Genomic DNA, 15,000 nt, shown 5'->3' with positions numbered 1-15,000 from the left:
CCTCTGACGCTCGATGTGTGTTGTCGTACTGGAAGGGTGGGTGAGTTGTGGACGGGATTAGGTGGGGGTGGGGATTGTGGAAATGGGGGGGAAGGGGGATCTGGAAGAAATAGGATAGGGTGGCGGGGCGATTGCTGCCATTTGAAGGCTTTCACCTGCACTGTTTGTGTCTCCAGGGGATCTTTGCACAGTCTTACCCCACCCATCCACCCCTTTTCTTGTCACCCCACCCCCCTTTAACCCTCTCCCGTACCCCATATATCCATTCTCTACCCGAATCCACCCCACTCACCTACCCACGTCTCGAATCCCCCACTTTTATATTTGGGTGGAAACCTGACTGTTGAAAAAACAAACAAACAAACAAACAAACAAAACACACACACACACACACACACACACACACACACACACACACACACACACACACACACACACAGAGAGAGAGAGAGAGAGAGAGAGAGAGAGAGAGAGAGAGAGAGACGTGTCTGAAACAGGATTAAAATACACTGAGAGATGACATTATTTCTCGTGTCAAAGACAATTCATGATGATCATAAAAAAAAGTTTGCTATGACAATGATGAAATCATTCAAATATCAATAATAATGATTAGGAAACTGCTGCTTCAGCAACAGCATCAGCAACTGTTCAGCTCAGTTCAGTTCAGTTACTCAAGGAGGCGTCACTGCGTTCGGACAAGCCCATAAATGCTACACCACATCTCCGAAACAGATGTTTGACCAGCAGCGTAACCCAACGCGCTTTGTCAGGCGGGGATGAAGTAAAATAAGAAAAAAAAAAGAAAAAGAAAGACAAATAGTTAAATTTATGAAGTGACAAATTAGAATAGTATATAAAAACAAAAATAAGAAAAAAAAATATAACATTTTTTTTTTAAATCAGTAACAACAGTAGATATAACGGCGCATTATTCAATCAATCAGTTACAAACCACATGGAAACAAATACAGGCTCGTTATAAAGATAGATACATGAATAAGTAATTAGATAAGTAAAAAAAAAAAAAAAAAAAAAAGTAAGACAGAAAAACATCATCACATTCGCCACTGCCATTGCAACGGTGGTCTGTTGGTGATACGTCCGACTGGAAAGCGGAAGACCACGAGTTCGAATCCTCTGAATAGACCGGTATTTTATCCACCTCCACCCCTCCTTTTACCCACCTCCACGTCTCCACTTGACTGAGTGGTGGTCTGAGTGCCAGTTGTTTTTGGTTGTCTTTTTGTTTTGTTTTCTGGGATGAGTATGAGTACATATGTACTGGACCCTGTTTGTAGCATACTTTTAACGCGCACAAAATAACCCACGGAAACAAAAGGGTTATCCTTGGAAATGATTGTTCAGCAGAAAAAAAATTCGCTAATATGTGATATACGACGCGCTGAAGTGTCTGCATATGGAATTATATTTGTATGCCTATCAGAGTGGATCTCGTCTGCAGAAGTTTGTCAGAGGACATTCTCATCGCTATGAGTTCTTTTTCAGTGCATTAAATGCGTGCTGCACACGATATCAATGCTGCACTCGGGACCTCGGTTTTTCGTCTCGTCCGAATGACTTAGGCGCTCAGTCTGATTTTCCGGTCAAATGTGGTCAAAAGAGCAAGAGCGGGATACGAACCAAGACCCCAAGGACTGTATCGGTAGATGGGTGAGCGTCTTAACCATCCTGCCACGTTCCGCCTTAAACGACGCGACACGACACGACACGACACTACACGACCATCATCTTCAGTTGTATATCAACAGGTTTTGTTTTGGCCAGGTCGCCAGCTTGGCGTGGTAAAGCCCACAGACCTTCATGATGGGTACTACAGTCTGCATCCTTGTTTCACTGGCCTTGGCTGCATCACTGCTTGGACCTGTTCATGGTAACTCGGTGTTCGTGTGTGTGTGTGTGTGTGTGTGTGTGTGTGTGTGTGTGTGTGTGTGTGTGTGTGTGTGTGTGTGTGTGTGTGTGTGCATCTCTCTCTCTCTCTCTCTCTCTCTCTCTCTCTCTATATATATATATATATATATATATATATATATATATATGTGTGTGTGTGTGTGTGTGTGTGTGTGTGTGTGTGCGTGTGCACTGGTGTGGGTGTGAGTGCGTTGGAAGGTGTGCACGGGCTCTCTGAGTTTGTATCAATGTTGTCCTCATTTTGTTTCAATCATCGGTCTTCTACATTTTTTTTTTCATCTATGTTTTATTTTGGTGTTTTACCTGCCTGTTTATTTGTACTGCTTCCTTTGGGCAAATGTATTATGTATCTTTTTAAAACACATTTTCACCTTTACCGATGTAAGGCTCACAAAGCCTTGACAATCGCATTGGGTTTGGTTTAAACATTTTTAATATCAAGAAACAATGTACAATACAGCGTTCAATTAATAAGACTTGAGCAACAACAAGCATGAGCTTATATCGTGCTCGTTCATATGCAACAAGCAATACATAAACGCAATGGCGAAAATACATTATTTGACAATGAAAAGAAGGTTGAAGTGCAAGACAAAACTAACTAAACAAGAAAAAACAACAACAAAAACACCAAAAAACCCACCCCAAACTACTATTACCGCAACTACCACTGACAACAACAACAATGAAAATATTAATGATAATACTAACATAGTAGCAACAATAATAACACACTGGAAAGTGAACATCACCTAAGGAGTAATGCAATGGGAGAAGGAGAGAGAGAGAGAGAGAGGGGGGTTTATGGGTAGGTCAGGCAGCTCCTTTTGTTTCAGTCTTATTTTTTACAAATGTTTAGCATACATAGACCAGTCCAAATGTCTTTAGCTGTGGGTTACTGATGTCCTCTACAAAAGCTGGCACTGTCCGAAACGTATGTCTTTGTGCGAAGCTTAGAAGGAAAAAAAAAAACGCATGAATTTCTTAATAAAAGAAAAGATGATGACAGGATTGAAGATGTCCGTACAATGCACCGCTTCACAAGGTGGCAAAGGTCTTTGCTGAATACGCTGCTTTTATTCGTATACGAATATATGGTATATAATAGTTGTTATGCAAGATAGTCAACATTCAAGCACAACAACAGCATTTGCTACGCACCACATTGAAACTTCGTTGAAACAATTATTCAGCGGAACACCAAGGTTTCGGTTCGGAGTCGGTCATCAGTCACTCATGCATACAATGTTTAATGAACCAACGATGTGGCAGCCAGTTTCAGTTTCAGTTTCAGTAGCTCAAGGAGGCGTCACTGCGTTCGGACAAAACCATATACGCTACACCACATCTGCCAAGCAGATGCCTGACCAGCAGCGTAACCCAACGCGCTTAGTCAGGCCTTGAGAAAAACAACAACAAAAAAAACAAAAAAAACCCCAAAAAACGGGGGAATAAATAATAGATAAGCTTGCATAAATAAATAAATAAATAATAATTATAATATAGAAAAAGGTAGCAGTAATAATATTAGTAATACTAATAAAATGATAATAATAAAACATAGTATGGCACTTAACTTACTAATTTATCGGCAAGTCGGTCAGACTAAAAGATCTTTTGTGGGTTTCTCTCAGTCCCTCCAAAACAAACGCGACAGTAATTTCAAACTCCGACAAGATATCGGTACTTTTGTTTCTCTGCGGTTCGAAGCCTAGCAGACAAACATTGCAAACACCTCAAAACTTAAAGCGAAAACCAGCAATGACACTTGCACAAAGCCATTGTCGAATGCACAACAAGTGCCTGTGCTTGCATGGTGTAAACTGCAGCGAAACACAATGCCAGTGTATGCAACTAAAGGGCCTGTGTGACTCAAAAGATTAAACAAGGCCGATATCCGGCTCAGAGCGTGAATTTCTACGATGAATCACGCCACACACACACACACACACACACGCGCGCGCGCGCGCGCGCATCATTGTGACTTAGACACAGACAAATACATAACCCAAATTGTTGAAAATCAGCACGAAATCTACTGGCTGCCACATCAGGCAGGATCACACAGTGTCTGTTTCCTGACATCTGTCTGATCAAAGCACGCCATCCCACTTGCCCTTTGGGCTCCTTTGAAAGACGTTCATAGAGTCATTCAGAATTATGGCATGCTAGGTTTAAGGCACGCGTATAGATGCCAGCCACTAGGCAGCATACGTCACTGCTTTAGGTTCCATTGTCAGGCTGGATGTTGTAAATTTGTACGCGGCATTCTCTTCACTGAATGTTTTTTGCTTTCCAGTGCATCCACATGCGACTGATCTTTGGTGACTGAACCATCTGCATGCATGAAAAAATCATCTTCTTGCAGCAATCAGCAGCAGAACCCCATCAACAGCATCAAGAACAATAATCACACACACACACACACACACACACACACACACACACACGAGCGCGCGCGCACGCACGCACAGAGAGAGAGAGAGAGAGAGAGAGAGAGAGAGAGAGAGAGAGAGAGAGAGATGGTTGATCATCAGAATTACACAGTCTGTTAAGGGTTTTATACATGCGTGCCTTTGCAAGTTTGCTAACAATTGCAATCCAGAATTGTTTCTTTAGTGTCACCTCATCTCTCCCTTATCTACCAAACTTAGCCCCACCCCCATCGCCTTCCCAAAGACTCTTCCACGACCTTCTTCTTCTTCTTCTTCTTGTGTGTGTGTGTGTGTGTGTGTGTGTGTAAGTATATGATAATGTCCCAGTTGTTCTTTTCATTGCTTTGTCACTTTTAATAGACTATTCCAGTTACTATTCTTATTCGTCGTTCTTATTATTTTTTATTTTTTTTCATTTTATTTCTGTTTTGTGTCCTTTATTTTTATGTGTTGTGTCGTTAAATGGGCAGAATTGTAAAAAAGGCCTTTACTGCGCCTAATTCTTTACCCATTAAAGATTCAATCAATCAATCTTCTTCTTCTTCTTCTTCTTCTTCTACTACTACTACTACTTTCTCTTATCGGTGCATACATCTGCCAGGAGCAGCAAAGTTCTGAGAAAGATAAAGGGGCATCACTGTGAATACTGTTCCACCAGGCATTGAGGACAGACGGTTCTGGATGGACGTCGGACAGAAGACCCTGCAGGAAGCCCTCGGTGTCAGGCTGAACCACGGAGTGGCCAGGAACGTCATCCTCTTCCTGGGCGACGGCATGAGTCTATCCACCGTGATGGCGGCCAGGGTCTACAAGGGGCAGCTAGAGGGACGGACAGGGGAGGAGACCAGGCTGTCCTTCGAGACGTTCCCCCACATTGCCTTGTCCAAGGTGCCCGTGGCCGTCTTGTTCTTGTCCTTGTTCTTGTTCTTCTTCTTCTTCGTTGTTGTGTTGCTGTTGTTTTGGCCATCATCATCATCATCATCATCATCATCATCATCATCATCGTTGTTATCGTTATTTTGTGTTTTCTTTGTTGTTACGGTCTACAGTTGTAGCAGCAGTAGTAGCAGCAACAGCAGATTCAGCAGCAGACGCAGCAGCAGCTACTACTACTACTGTTGTTGTTGTTGTTGCTACTCCTGCTGGCTTACTACTACTACTACTACTACTACTACTACTACTACTACCACTGCTGTTGCTGCTAGATGACTACTACTATTACTGCTACCACCACCACCACCACTACCACCATTATCATCACATATGCTGCTGCTACTACTGCTACTTTAAAAAGTGTCTTATGCCTCTGCGTTGTTTTAATAATATTTTGATATTTTATCTTTATATAGCGCTATGATACAATCCCATACCTAAAGTGAAACAAAAAAGCATATAAAAAGTAGCAGAAACATAAAATAGAATCATTAATATTATAAAAACACAATGCATAAAACTCACAAAGTAACATACTATCACTACTACAACTGTTACACTCCAACACTCACACTAACACACACGCACAAACACACACATGATTAAAGGGTTGAGATGACAGCAATTTTCACTTAAAATACATACATGTGAAAAGGAACATAATTGTAATCTGCATGCCACAGGTTATGTAAAAAATGTAAAATAAAATTTTGAGTAGAAAAGGTAAAAGGGGTAAAAATCGGGTCATTCTCCCTTTCGAACCACACCACCACCATCCATCTACCCACCCCCATTCTCTCTACTCTCCCATCACACACACTCACATTGCCATGGGCCTGGAACAACAGCACTATTTGAGTCATGGCAAGTATTTTTTAAAGCGATAAGTTTTAAGATTTGCTTTAAAGGTAGATAGATGAGTTGTTTGTCTCAGAGCAATAGGCAGAGAAGTTGTTGGGCCGAAGACGGAAAATGACCTCTTTCCACAGGAGTTAAGGAAGTATCGGGCAACAGTTAGCTGGGAGGAATCAAGAGATCTGATAGGCAGGAAACCTTATATTCAATTCTGGCTTGAACGGGCAACCAATGAAGTGTCGACTTTTTAAGTACGAGTCGAGCTGCACTATTCTGTATTTTCTGGAGCTTGTAGAGTTTATCATTGGGAAGGCCAGCTAAGAGAGAATTACAATAATCTAGGCGGGATAAAATGAAGGCAACAGCAAGTTTGTTGGCTGCATCAACAGACAGGAAGGGGCGGATTTTACTAATCTTACGAAGCTGAAAGTAAAGAACTTTACACAGGTGTTTCACATGAGTTTCCATCGTGAGGGATGAATCGAGGTAAAAAAACAAGATTGCGGACAGAACTAGAAAAAGAAATTTCTATGCCAGAACAAATGATAGACGTTGTATTTATCTGCTTGAGCTTATTTTTATTACCAGTCAACATGAGTTCTGTTTTGTCGTCATTTAGTTTTTTGCTTTCATCCACTTTGCTACATTTTCTATACCAGTTTTAAATTTAGAAGCTAAACATGGAATTTCAGAGAGAATAGTAGAATCATGCAGTTGAGAATCGTCAGCAAACAGAACAGATGATAGTGAGGTGCAGACTGTCGAATGATCAAACTTAGACGTTGTGTGTACATTGTAAAGAGTATAGGTCCCAGGACGGAACCTTGTGGTACCCCATATCTGAGCACAGATGGAACAGACTGGTTTCCATTTATAAGGACAGAGCGTGTGCGACCTGATAGGTAGGAATGAAACCATTTCATTACAGTACCATTGAGTCCGAACACAGCACACAACCTTCTGACCATAATTTCATGGTCTATTGTGTCAAATGCTGCAGAAAGGTCCAGCAGTGACAGAATGGATACCTTGCCTGCATCAGATGCTAGCAACAGGTCATTGACCACACGTAGTAAGGCCGTTTCCGTACTGTGTCCCTTTCTGTACACTTACTGAAATGGCTCCAGGAGACTGTGCATCTCAAGGTGTTTCATAAGCTGGCCAAGCACAATACGTTCTAAAACTTTAGACAGAAATGGGAGGTTTGATACTGGTCTATAGTTTTTTCAGGTTTTCGGGATCAAGACTAGCTTTCTTCAAAAGGGGACGCACCAAGGCATGCTTGAAGGACTGTGGGACAGCACCTGAGGTCGGGGATATATTCATGATATTGGTTATAATAGGTAGTAATTCTTCTAAACATTGGCAAAATATATATTGTAGGATAGGATCGAGACTGCATGATTTCTTTGGCACCTTGAGGATGACATCTTTGACCTGTTCCTTGGTAACTGTCTGGAATGTAGTGAACTGTGTTCCATTTAAAGTATCAGATTCGCCAAAATCAGTAGGAGAAACGAAGCTACTTCTAATCATCTCTATTTTAGTAGTGAAATAATCAATAATTTTATCAGCTAGATTTTCAGAAGGTATATTGCCAGGCAGAACAGTTCGGACATCCTTCCCCATCATCTGACTGGCCAAGCGAAACAGAACTCTGGAGGAATCAGCGTCAGTAATTCTGTCGCACACATATTTCTTTTTCGCATCGCGGATCATTTGATTTACAATATTGCTTGAAAATTTCCAGACCAAACTTTCGCCATTTTCGCTCAGCGATGCGACGCTGCTGTTTTGCCATCTTGATTTCAAGAGAAATCCAGGGTGCACATAAACGATCAAACGCAACACGCATTGTGAGAGGGGCATGCTTATCAAGCAGTTCCTGGAGGGAAGCGTTGTAAAATGTGATCAGGTCACTGGTATACAGACTGGTGGCAAATACTTCTGAAACATCCACTTTTAAAAGATTAACATAATTATAAAGATCTGTAATTGCGTGAGTAAACATTTTTTCTTTATCTTTACAGGCTTTATGAGCTTAAGATTAAATGATATCACAGAGTGGTCAGAGATGAGTTTGTCAACAAGAAGATCTGTTGCACTGTTTGTATGACCCAGTCTAATGTATGACCGTGGCGGTGGGTGGCAGCCATAACGAACTGTTGTAAACAATGGTTTTCAGGTATTTGTTTTTTAAGAGAAGCAACATTTGCATCAGAAGTTGAATCAAAATGAAAATTAAAATCACCAACAATAAAAATATTATCACATGAGATAAAACAATCCAGCAAATCACAAAATTCATTGATAAACATTTTGTTCGAATGTTTGTTCTTTTTGTTTGGTGGTGGTATATTGACTGTGAGGAATGTAACATGCTGTTTCTCGTAGCACAGCCGAGTTTCACACACTTCAAAGGACTTAAAATCAAGGTCTTGAGCAGAAACTTGTATGTAACAAGCTAAACTGTCCCTAAAGTCCACCACCTACACCAATCTCTCTAGGAACAGATTTCAAAGTAAAACTAGGAGGGTTCACATTAACAATATCACATTCATCACCGGTAGGTCTCAGCCATGTCTCAGTTAAAAACACAAGATCATAGTTTCCCTCGATGATCAAGTCACACACTGCATCTGTTTTGTTTCTGCATGACGGGCGCAATAGCCCAGTGGTTAAAGCGTTGGACTGTCAATCTGAGGGTCCTGGGTTCGAATCACGGTGACGGCGCCTGGTGGGTAAAGGGTGGAGATTTTTACGATCTCCCAGGTCAACATATGTGCAGACCTGCTAGTGCCTGAACCCCCTTCGTGTGTATATGCAAGCAGAAGATCAAATACGCACGTTAAAGATCCTGTAATCCATGTCAGCGTTCGGTGGGTTATGGAAACAAGAACATACCCAGCATGCACACCCCCGAAAACGGAGTATGGCTGCCTACATGGCGGGGTAAAAACGGTCATACACGTAAAAGCCCACTCGTGTGCATACGAGTGAACGCAGAAGTTTCTGCACGACTGGGTGTTAAGACACATTATTTTAAAAGAATCAGAATGTTCTTGGGCGGAAATAGTGGTGTCGATCTTGATCAGATTAGCAAGGTTACATTTCCGAGAATGATTGAGCGAGAGAGATGGAACAGACTTACAGTTACTATCGGTGGGCGGGGTAATCCAAACAGGAATTTTCATCCCCTGCTTCCTACAACCTCCTCTGTAAGGACGCTTCTTCCTGGTGGGCTTCCTGAGACAGGGCAGGCAGCGGGAATGAATCCCTAGTCCCTGAAGGCGCCGGCACAGTGTGGTGCAGAGAGCGCAAGTCCATGATGGCAGGGAGGAAGAAACTGGGGAGGCGCTGGTCGTCGTCAGAGAAGATGAACACTGGTTTTGATAATCCATGAGCTGTGCCCGAGAGTAAGCCGCGGAATAAACACTGTGTTTGTTGGTGTCATGTGGGTGCGCTTGTGCTGGAAGAGTACACGGAAACTGACAAAACGACACATTGACATTGGCAGGCCGTGCGAAGAAATCACTCACAGTGGTTGGCGATCTTGCCATGACACAGAGAAGAGAGAGGGACCAAATAAATTCTAACGTATTTCTGTTATCCATGGTCAAAGGTCGAAGAAAAAGATACCACGGTGTTGTCCAGGTCATGGCAGAGAAGTTGACACCATTCACAATAAAAAAAAAACTTGGTTAATTAAAAGACTAATAAGTAAAAAAAGGGAACGGAGCGTGCACATCAAGCCTGCTAGGCGAATCGTGACAACAACTCAGTCATTGCTATCATTGTGTTTACAGGATTGTTCATGTATGTTTGAGCAGGCACAATGATTTCCCCTGAGGATGGAATGATGAGTTGATATTGTATTGTATTGTATTGTATTTGGGTTGGGGTTTTTTGGTGTTTTTTCTCTTTTTTTGTGATGTGTAAAAATTGATTCGTATTACATTTATCCGTATTGCGTTGCATGTAGTGTGATGGAACGGGCATTGCATTCCTTGGCATTGTATTGTTTTGCATTGTATGGTATTGTGTTATATTGAACAACCACCACCACATCCGTTCGTCTTCCAGACGTATTCCGTGGACCGGCAGACGGCCGACTCGGCCTCCACAGGCACGGCCTACCACAGTGGTGTGAAGGGCAACTTCGGAACCATCGGCGTCGACGCCCGTGTCAAGCGGCGTAACTGCTCTCTAGCCAACGACCCCGATGTCCGAGTGGTCACTATGCTGGACTGGTCACACATGGCGGGTCAGTGTCGAGAGTGATTTTTTTTTTAAATATAAATTTGTTTTAGTCAAGTCAGTCGTATGACAATCAGGGTAAGCAATCTCATTCCTTTGCCTCATTTGGAATGTTTGTTTTGAGAAAATGTACATATGGCAAAGAAGACATTCATACATATACGGATTAAAAAAAAAAAAAAAAAAAAAAAAGGGCATGTGTGGAAGAAAGACAACAAACAAGAGAGGCAAGGCCTTCAAGACTCACTTGTGATAAATTAAGTCCCCTAGCATTAATTACAGAGTAATTTCCCTTTTTATACTCTCTGCACCAAAACGTTTGCAAAATAAATAAAAATTCCATGCTTAGCAAAAGAAGTTCCTGTTTGAACAAAAAATGATGATAATGACTCCTCTTGTTGTTGTGTCAGAATAAGAGGTCAAAGTGCCAAGTTTAGAGAATACAAAAAATATAAATATCACAGTAAATGCAGTTTGAATATAATTAGGCTTCTTTTTTATTTTTTTTTTTTTTTTTTTTGCTCCCATCCCAGAGGTGCAATATTGTTTTAAACAAGATGACTGGAAAGAATTGATTTTTTCCTATTTTTATGCCAAATTTGGTGTCAACTGACAAATTATTTGCAGAGAAAATGTCAATGTTAAAGTTTACCACACACACACACACACACACACACACACACACACACACACACACACACAGACAACCGAACACCGGGTTAAAACATAGACTCACTTTGTTTACACAAGTGAGTCAAAAAGGGGAAGCAACTGAAGAATCAATAAAATATGCAAGTGGGACTCGCTTACGTTTAGTCTGTGGCTACAACAATTTCCAGTCGGGTTACATTCAGTTGGGCCTCGAGGATGTGGAAATGAACAAACGCATTGGGCCTTTTCATATTTTGATTACATAAAGAGAGGGACAGGGTGACGGTTCTAAGAGCTAGCCTCCTAACCAACGACGTGTGTGTGGTCATTACACTTGACTGGTGACCCATGACATATTAGGGGCGTCATGAACCGGTTTGTTGTTGGTACGGGGTGGAGAGAGGTGGGGGTAGGGAGAGAGGTTGTGCTTGACTGGTGACCCATGGTATATTAGGGGCGTCAGAAACAGGTGTGTTGTTGGTACGGGGATGGGGGGGAGGGGGGGTGGAGGTAGGGAGAGAGGTGAGGGGTAGGGAGAGAGGCGGTATGGGGGTGGAGTGGTTTTAGGGGACGAGGGGAGGGTGGGCCGCGGATGAACTGGACACGCATAGTCGGTCAACAACAAAAGAGAGAGAGAGTTTTTGTTTTTTTGTTGTTGTTTTTTTTTGGGGGGGAGGGGGGGGGGGGTTGTTTGATTTTTGTTTGTTTCAAAGAATGAGGTAACAGGGTCGGTAAGTCTTCCATGACTAACACCCGTGAGAAATTAAAGTCCGCGTGGCCAGTCAGTCACACATGAATGGCATGTGAAGTGAGCAGGGTTAGGGGTGGAGGTAAAGTGTCAGGCATACAGGTGGAGGTGAGGGATTTGGGGTGGAGCTGAAGATTGGGGGTGGAGTTGAAGGATTGGGAATGAAGGTGAAGGATTGGGGGTGGAGGTGGAGGTTAAGGATAGGGGGTGGATGTGAAGGATTGGGGGTGAGAGTGGAGGTTAAGGATTGTGGGTGGATGTGAAGGATTGGGGGTAGAGGTTAAGGATTGGGGGAGGATGTGAAGGATTGGGGGTGGAGGTTAAGGATTGGGGGTGAGAGTGGAGGTTAAGGATTGCGGATGGATGTGAAGGATTGGGGGTGGAGGTTAAGGATTGGGGGTGGATGTGAAGGATTGGGGGTGGAGGTTAAGGATTGGGGGTGGATGTGAAGGATTGGGGGTGGAGGTTAAGGATTGGGGGTGGATGTGAAGGATTGGGGGTGAGGGTGGAGGTGAAGGATTGGGGGTGGAGATGAAGGATCGGGGGTGGAGGTTAAGGGTTGTGGGGGAGGTGAAGGATTGGGGGTGAGGTTGTATGTTAAGGATTGGGGTGGGGGTGAAGGATTGTGGGTGAGGGTGGAGGTGAAGGATTGGGGGTGGAGTGGATGGGGAAGTTTGGGGGGCGGGGGGGGGGGGGGGTGGAGGTGAAGGATTGGGCGTATACGTGGAGGATTTGAGGGGGGGGGGGGGGCGGGTCGAAGGACTGTGGGATGGAGGTGAAGGATTCGGGGTGAGCGTGGAGGTGAAGGACTGGAGGTGAGGGTGCAGGTGGAGTATTTGGGTTAGGGGTGAAGGATTGGGCATGGAGGTGAAGGACGGGGTGACGGTGGAAGGGGGGGGGGATTGCGGGTGGAGGTGAAGAACTGGAGGTGGAGTTGGAGGTTAATGATTGGGGATGGAGGTGAAGGATTGGGGGTGGAGGTGAAGGATTGGGGTTGAGGGTGGAGGTTAATGATTGGGGGTGAGGGTGATGGATTGGGGGTGGGGGTGGAGGTTAATGATTGGGAGTGGGGGTGATGGACTGGGGGTGGAGGTTAATGATTGGGGGTGGAGGTGATGGATTGGGGGTGGAGGTTGATGATTGGGGGGTGAGGGTGGAGGTTAAGGATTGGGGGTGGAGGTTAAGGATTGGGGGTGGAGGTGAAGGATTGGGGGTGAGGGTGGAGGTTAAGGATTGGGGGTGGAGGTGAATGATTGGGGGTGAGGGTGGAGGTTAAGGATTGGGGGTGGAGGTGATGGATTGGGGGTGAGGGTGGAGGTTAATGATTGGGAGTGGGGGTGATGGACTGGGGGTGGAGGTTAATGATTGGGGGTGGAGGTGATGGATTGGGGGTGAGGGTGGAGGTTAATGATTGGGAGTGGGGGTGATGGACTGGGGGTGGAGGTTAATGATTGGGGGTGGAGGTGATGGATTGGGGGTGGAGGTTGATGATTGGGGGGTGAGGGTGGAGGTTAAGGATTGGGGGTGGAGGTTAAGGATTGGGGGTGGAGGTGAATGATTGGGGGTGAGGGTGGAGGTTAAGGATTGGGGGTGGAGGTGAATGATTGGGGGTGAGGGTGGAGGTTAATGATTGGGGGTGGAGGTGATGGATTGGGGGTGGAGGTTAAGTTTTGGGGGTGGAGGTTAAGTTTTGGGGGTGAGGGTGGAGGTTAATGATTGGGGGTGGAGGTTAAGGATTGGGGGTGGAGGTTAAGGATTGGGAGTGAGGGTGGAGGTTAAGTTTTGGGGGTGGAGGTTAAGGATTGGGGGTGGAGGTGAATGATTGGGGGTGAGGCTGGAGGTTGAGGATTGGGGGTGGAAGTGATGGATTGGGGCTTGAGGTTGAGGATTGGGGGTGGAAGTGATGGATTAGGGCTGGAGGTTGAGGATTGGGGTGGAAGTGATGGATTGGAGCTGCAGGTTGAGGATTGGGGGTGGAGGTTAAGGATTGGGGGTGGAGGTGAATGATAGGGGGTGAGGGTGGAGGTTAAGGATTGGGGGTGGAGGTGATGGATTGGTGGTGGAGGTTAAGGATCGGGGGTGGAGGTGATGGACTGGGGGTGGAGGTTAAGGATTGGGGGTGAAGGCGAATGATTGGGGGTGAGGGTGGAGGTTAAGGATTGGGGGTGGAGGTGAAGAATCGGGGGTGATGGTTAAGGTGAAGGATTGGGGGTGGAGGTGAAAGGTTGTGGGTGAGAGTGGGGGTTAAGGATTGGGGATGGAGGTGATGGATTGGGGGTGATGGTTGAGGTGAAGGATTGGGGGTGGAGGTGATGGATTGGGAGTAGATGTGGAGGATTTGGGGGGTGGGGTGGGGGTGTCGAAGGATTGGGGGTGGTGTAGAAGATAGGTGGTGGAATTGAAGAAGTGAGAGTGGGGTGGAGGTGGGGGATTGGATATGGGGTGAAGGTGAAGGATTGGGGGATGGGGGTGGGGTCGAAAGAATGGAGGTTTGGGTTGGAGTGTGGTGTACTTGTTCAATGGCTTATAGTTTGCAACGTGCTGAACTGATTCTAAATGACAAGTGAAAGTGGTTAGGATGTTGAAGGGAGTTGACGGTGTGATGTGACACACACACACACACACACACACACACACACACACACACACACATATATATATATATATATATATATATATATATATATATATATATATATATATATATATATATATATATATATATATATATATATATATATATATATATATATATATATATGTGTGTGTGTGTGTGTGTGTGTCTGTCTGTCTGTCTGTCTGTCTGTCTGTCTGTCTGTCTGTCTGTCTGTATATATATATATATATATATATATATATATATATATATATATATATATATATATGTGTGTGTGTGTGTGTGTGTGTGTGTGTGTGTGTGTCTGTGTGTGTGTGTGTGTGTGTGTGTGTGTGTGTGTGTGTGTCTGTCTGTCTGTCTGTCTGTGTGTCTGTCTGTGTGCCTGTCTGTCTGTGTGTCTGTGTGCATGTGTATGTGAGAGTGTTGGTAATCAATATGAATAAATGAATTGGTTGATAAATAAATGAATAAACGAATACATACATGAATACATAGATAGATAGATAGATAGTTACATTGGTACATAACCATATAGATATAACTATAAAAAATAAAGAAAGAAAGAAAGAAGT

At 43.9% G+C, this 15,000-nt stretch overlaps 1 protein-coding gene across 1 annotated transcript in view; it reads left to right on the top strand.

Moving 5' to 3' along the window:
* LOC143283861 (alkaline phosphatase-like) overlaps positions 1–15,000 on the top strand; it is a 28,561-nt gene that overhangs the window by 2,062 nt on the left and 11,499 nt on the right. Inside the window, exons 2-4 of the mRNA XM_076590239.1 lie at positions 1,789–1,894; positions 5,026–5,255; positions 10,239–10,419. Of these exons, the coding sequence (XP_076446354.1) occupies positions 1,825–1,894; positions 5,026–5,255; positions 10,239–10,419 (481 nt within the window). The 5' untranslated portion in view covers positions 1,789–1,824. The remainder of the gene's footprint in view (positions 1–1,788; positions 1,895–5,025; positions 5,256–10,238; positions 10,420–15,000) is intronic.

The sequence above is a fragment of the Babylonia areolata genome, chromosome 7 (assembly GCF_041734735.1).
Source record: "Babylonia areolata isolate BAREFJ2019XMU chromosome 7, ASM4173473v1, whole genome shotgun sequence".
Taxonomy (NCBI): domain Eukaryota; kingdom Metazoa; phylum Mollusca; class Gastropoda; order Neogastropoda; family Buccinidae; genus Babylonia; species Babylonia areolata.
This window is presented reverse-complemented; position numbering and strand designations above follow the sequence as displayed.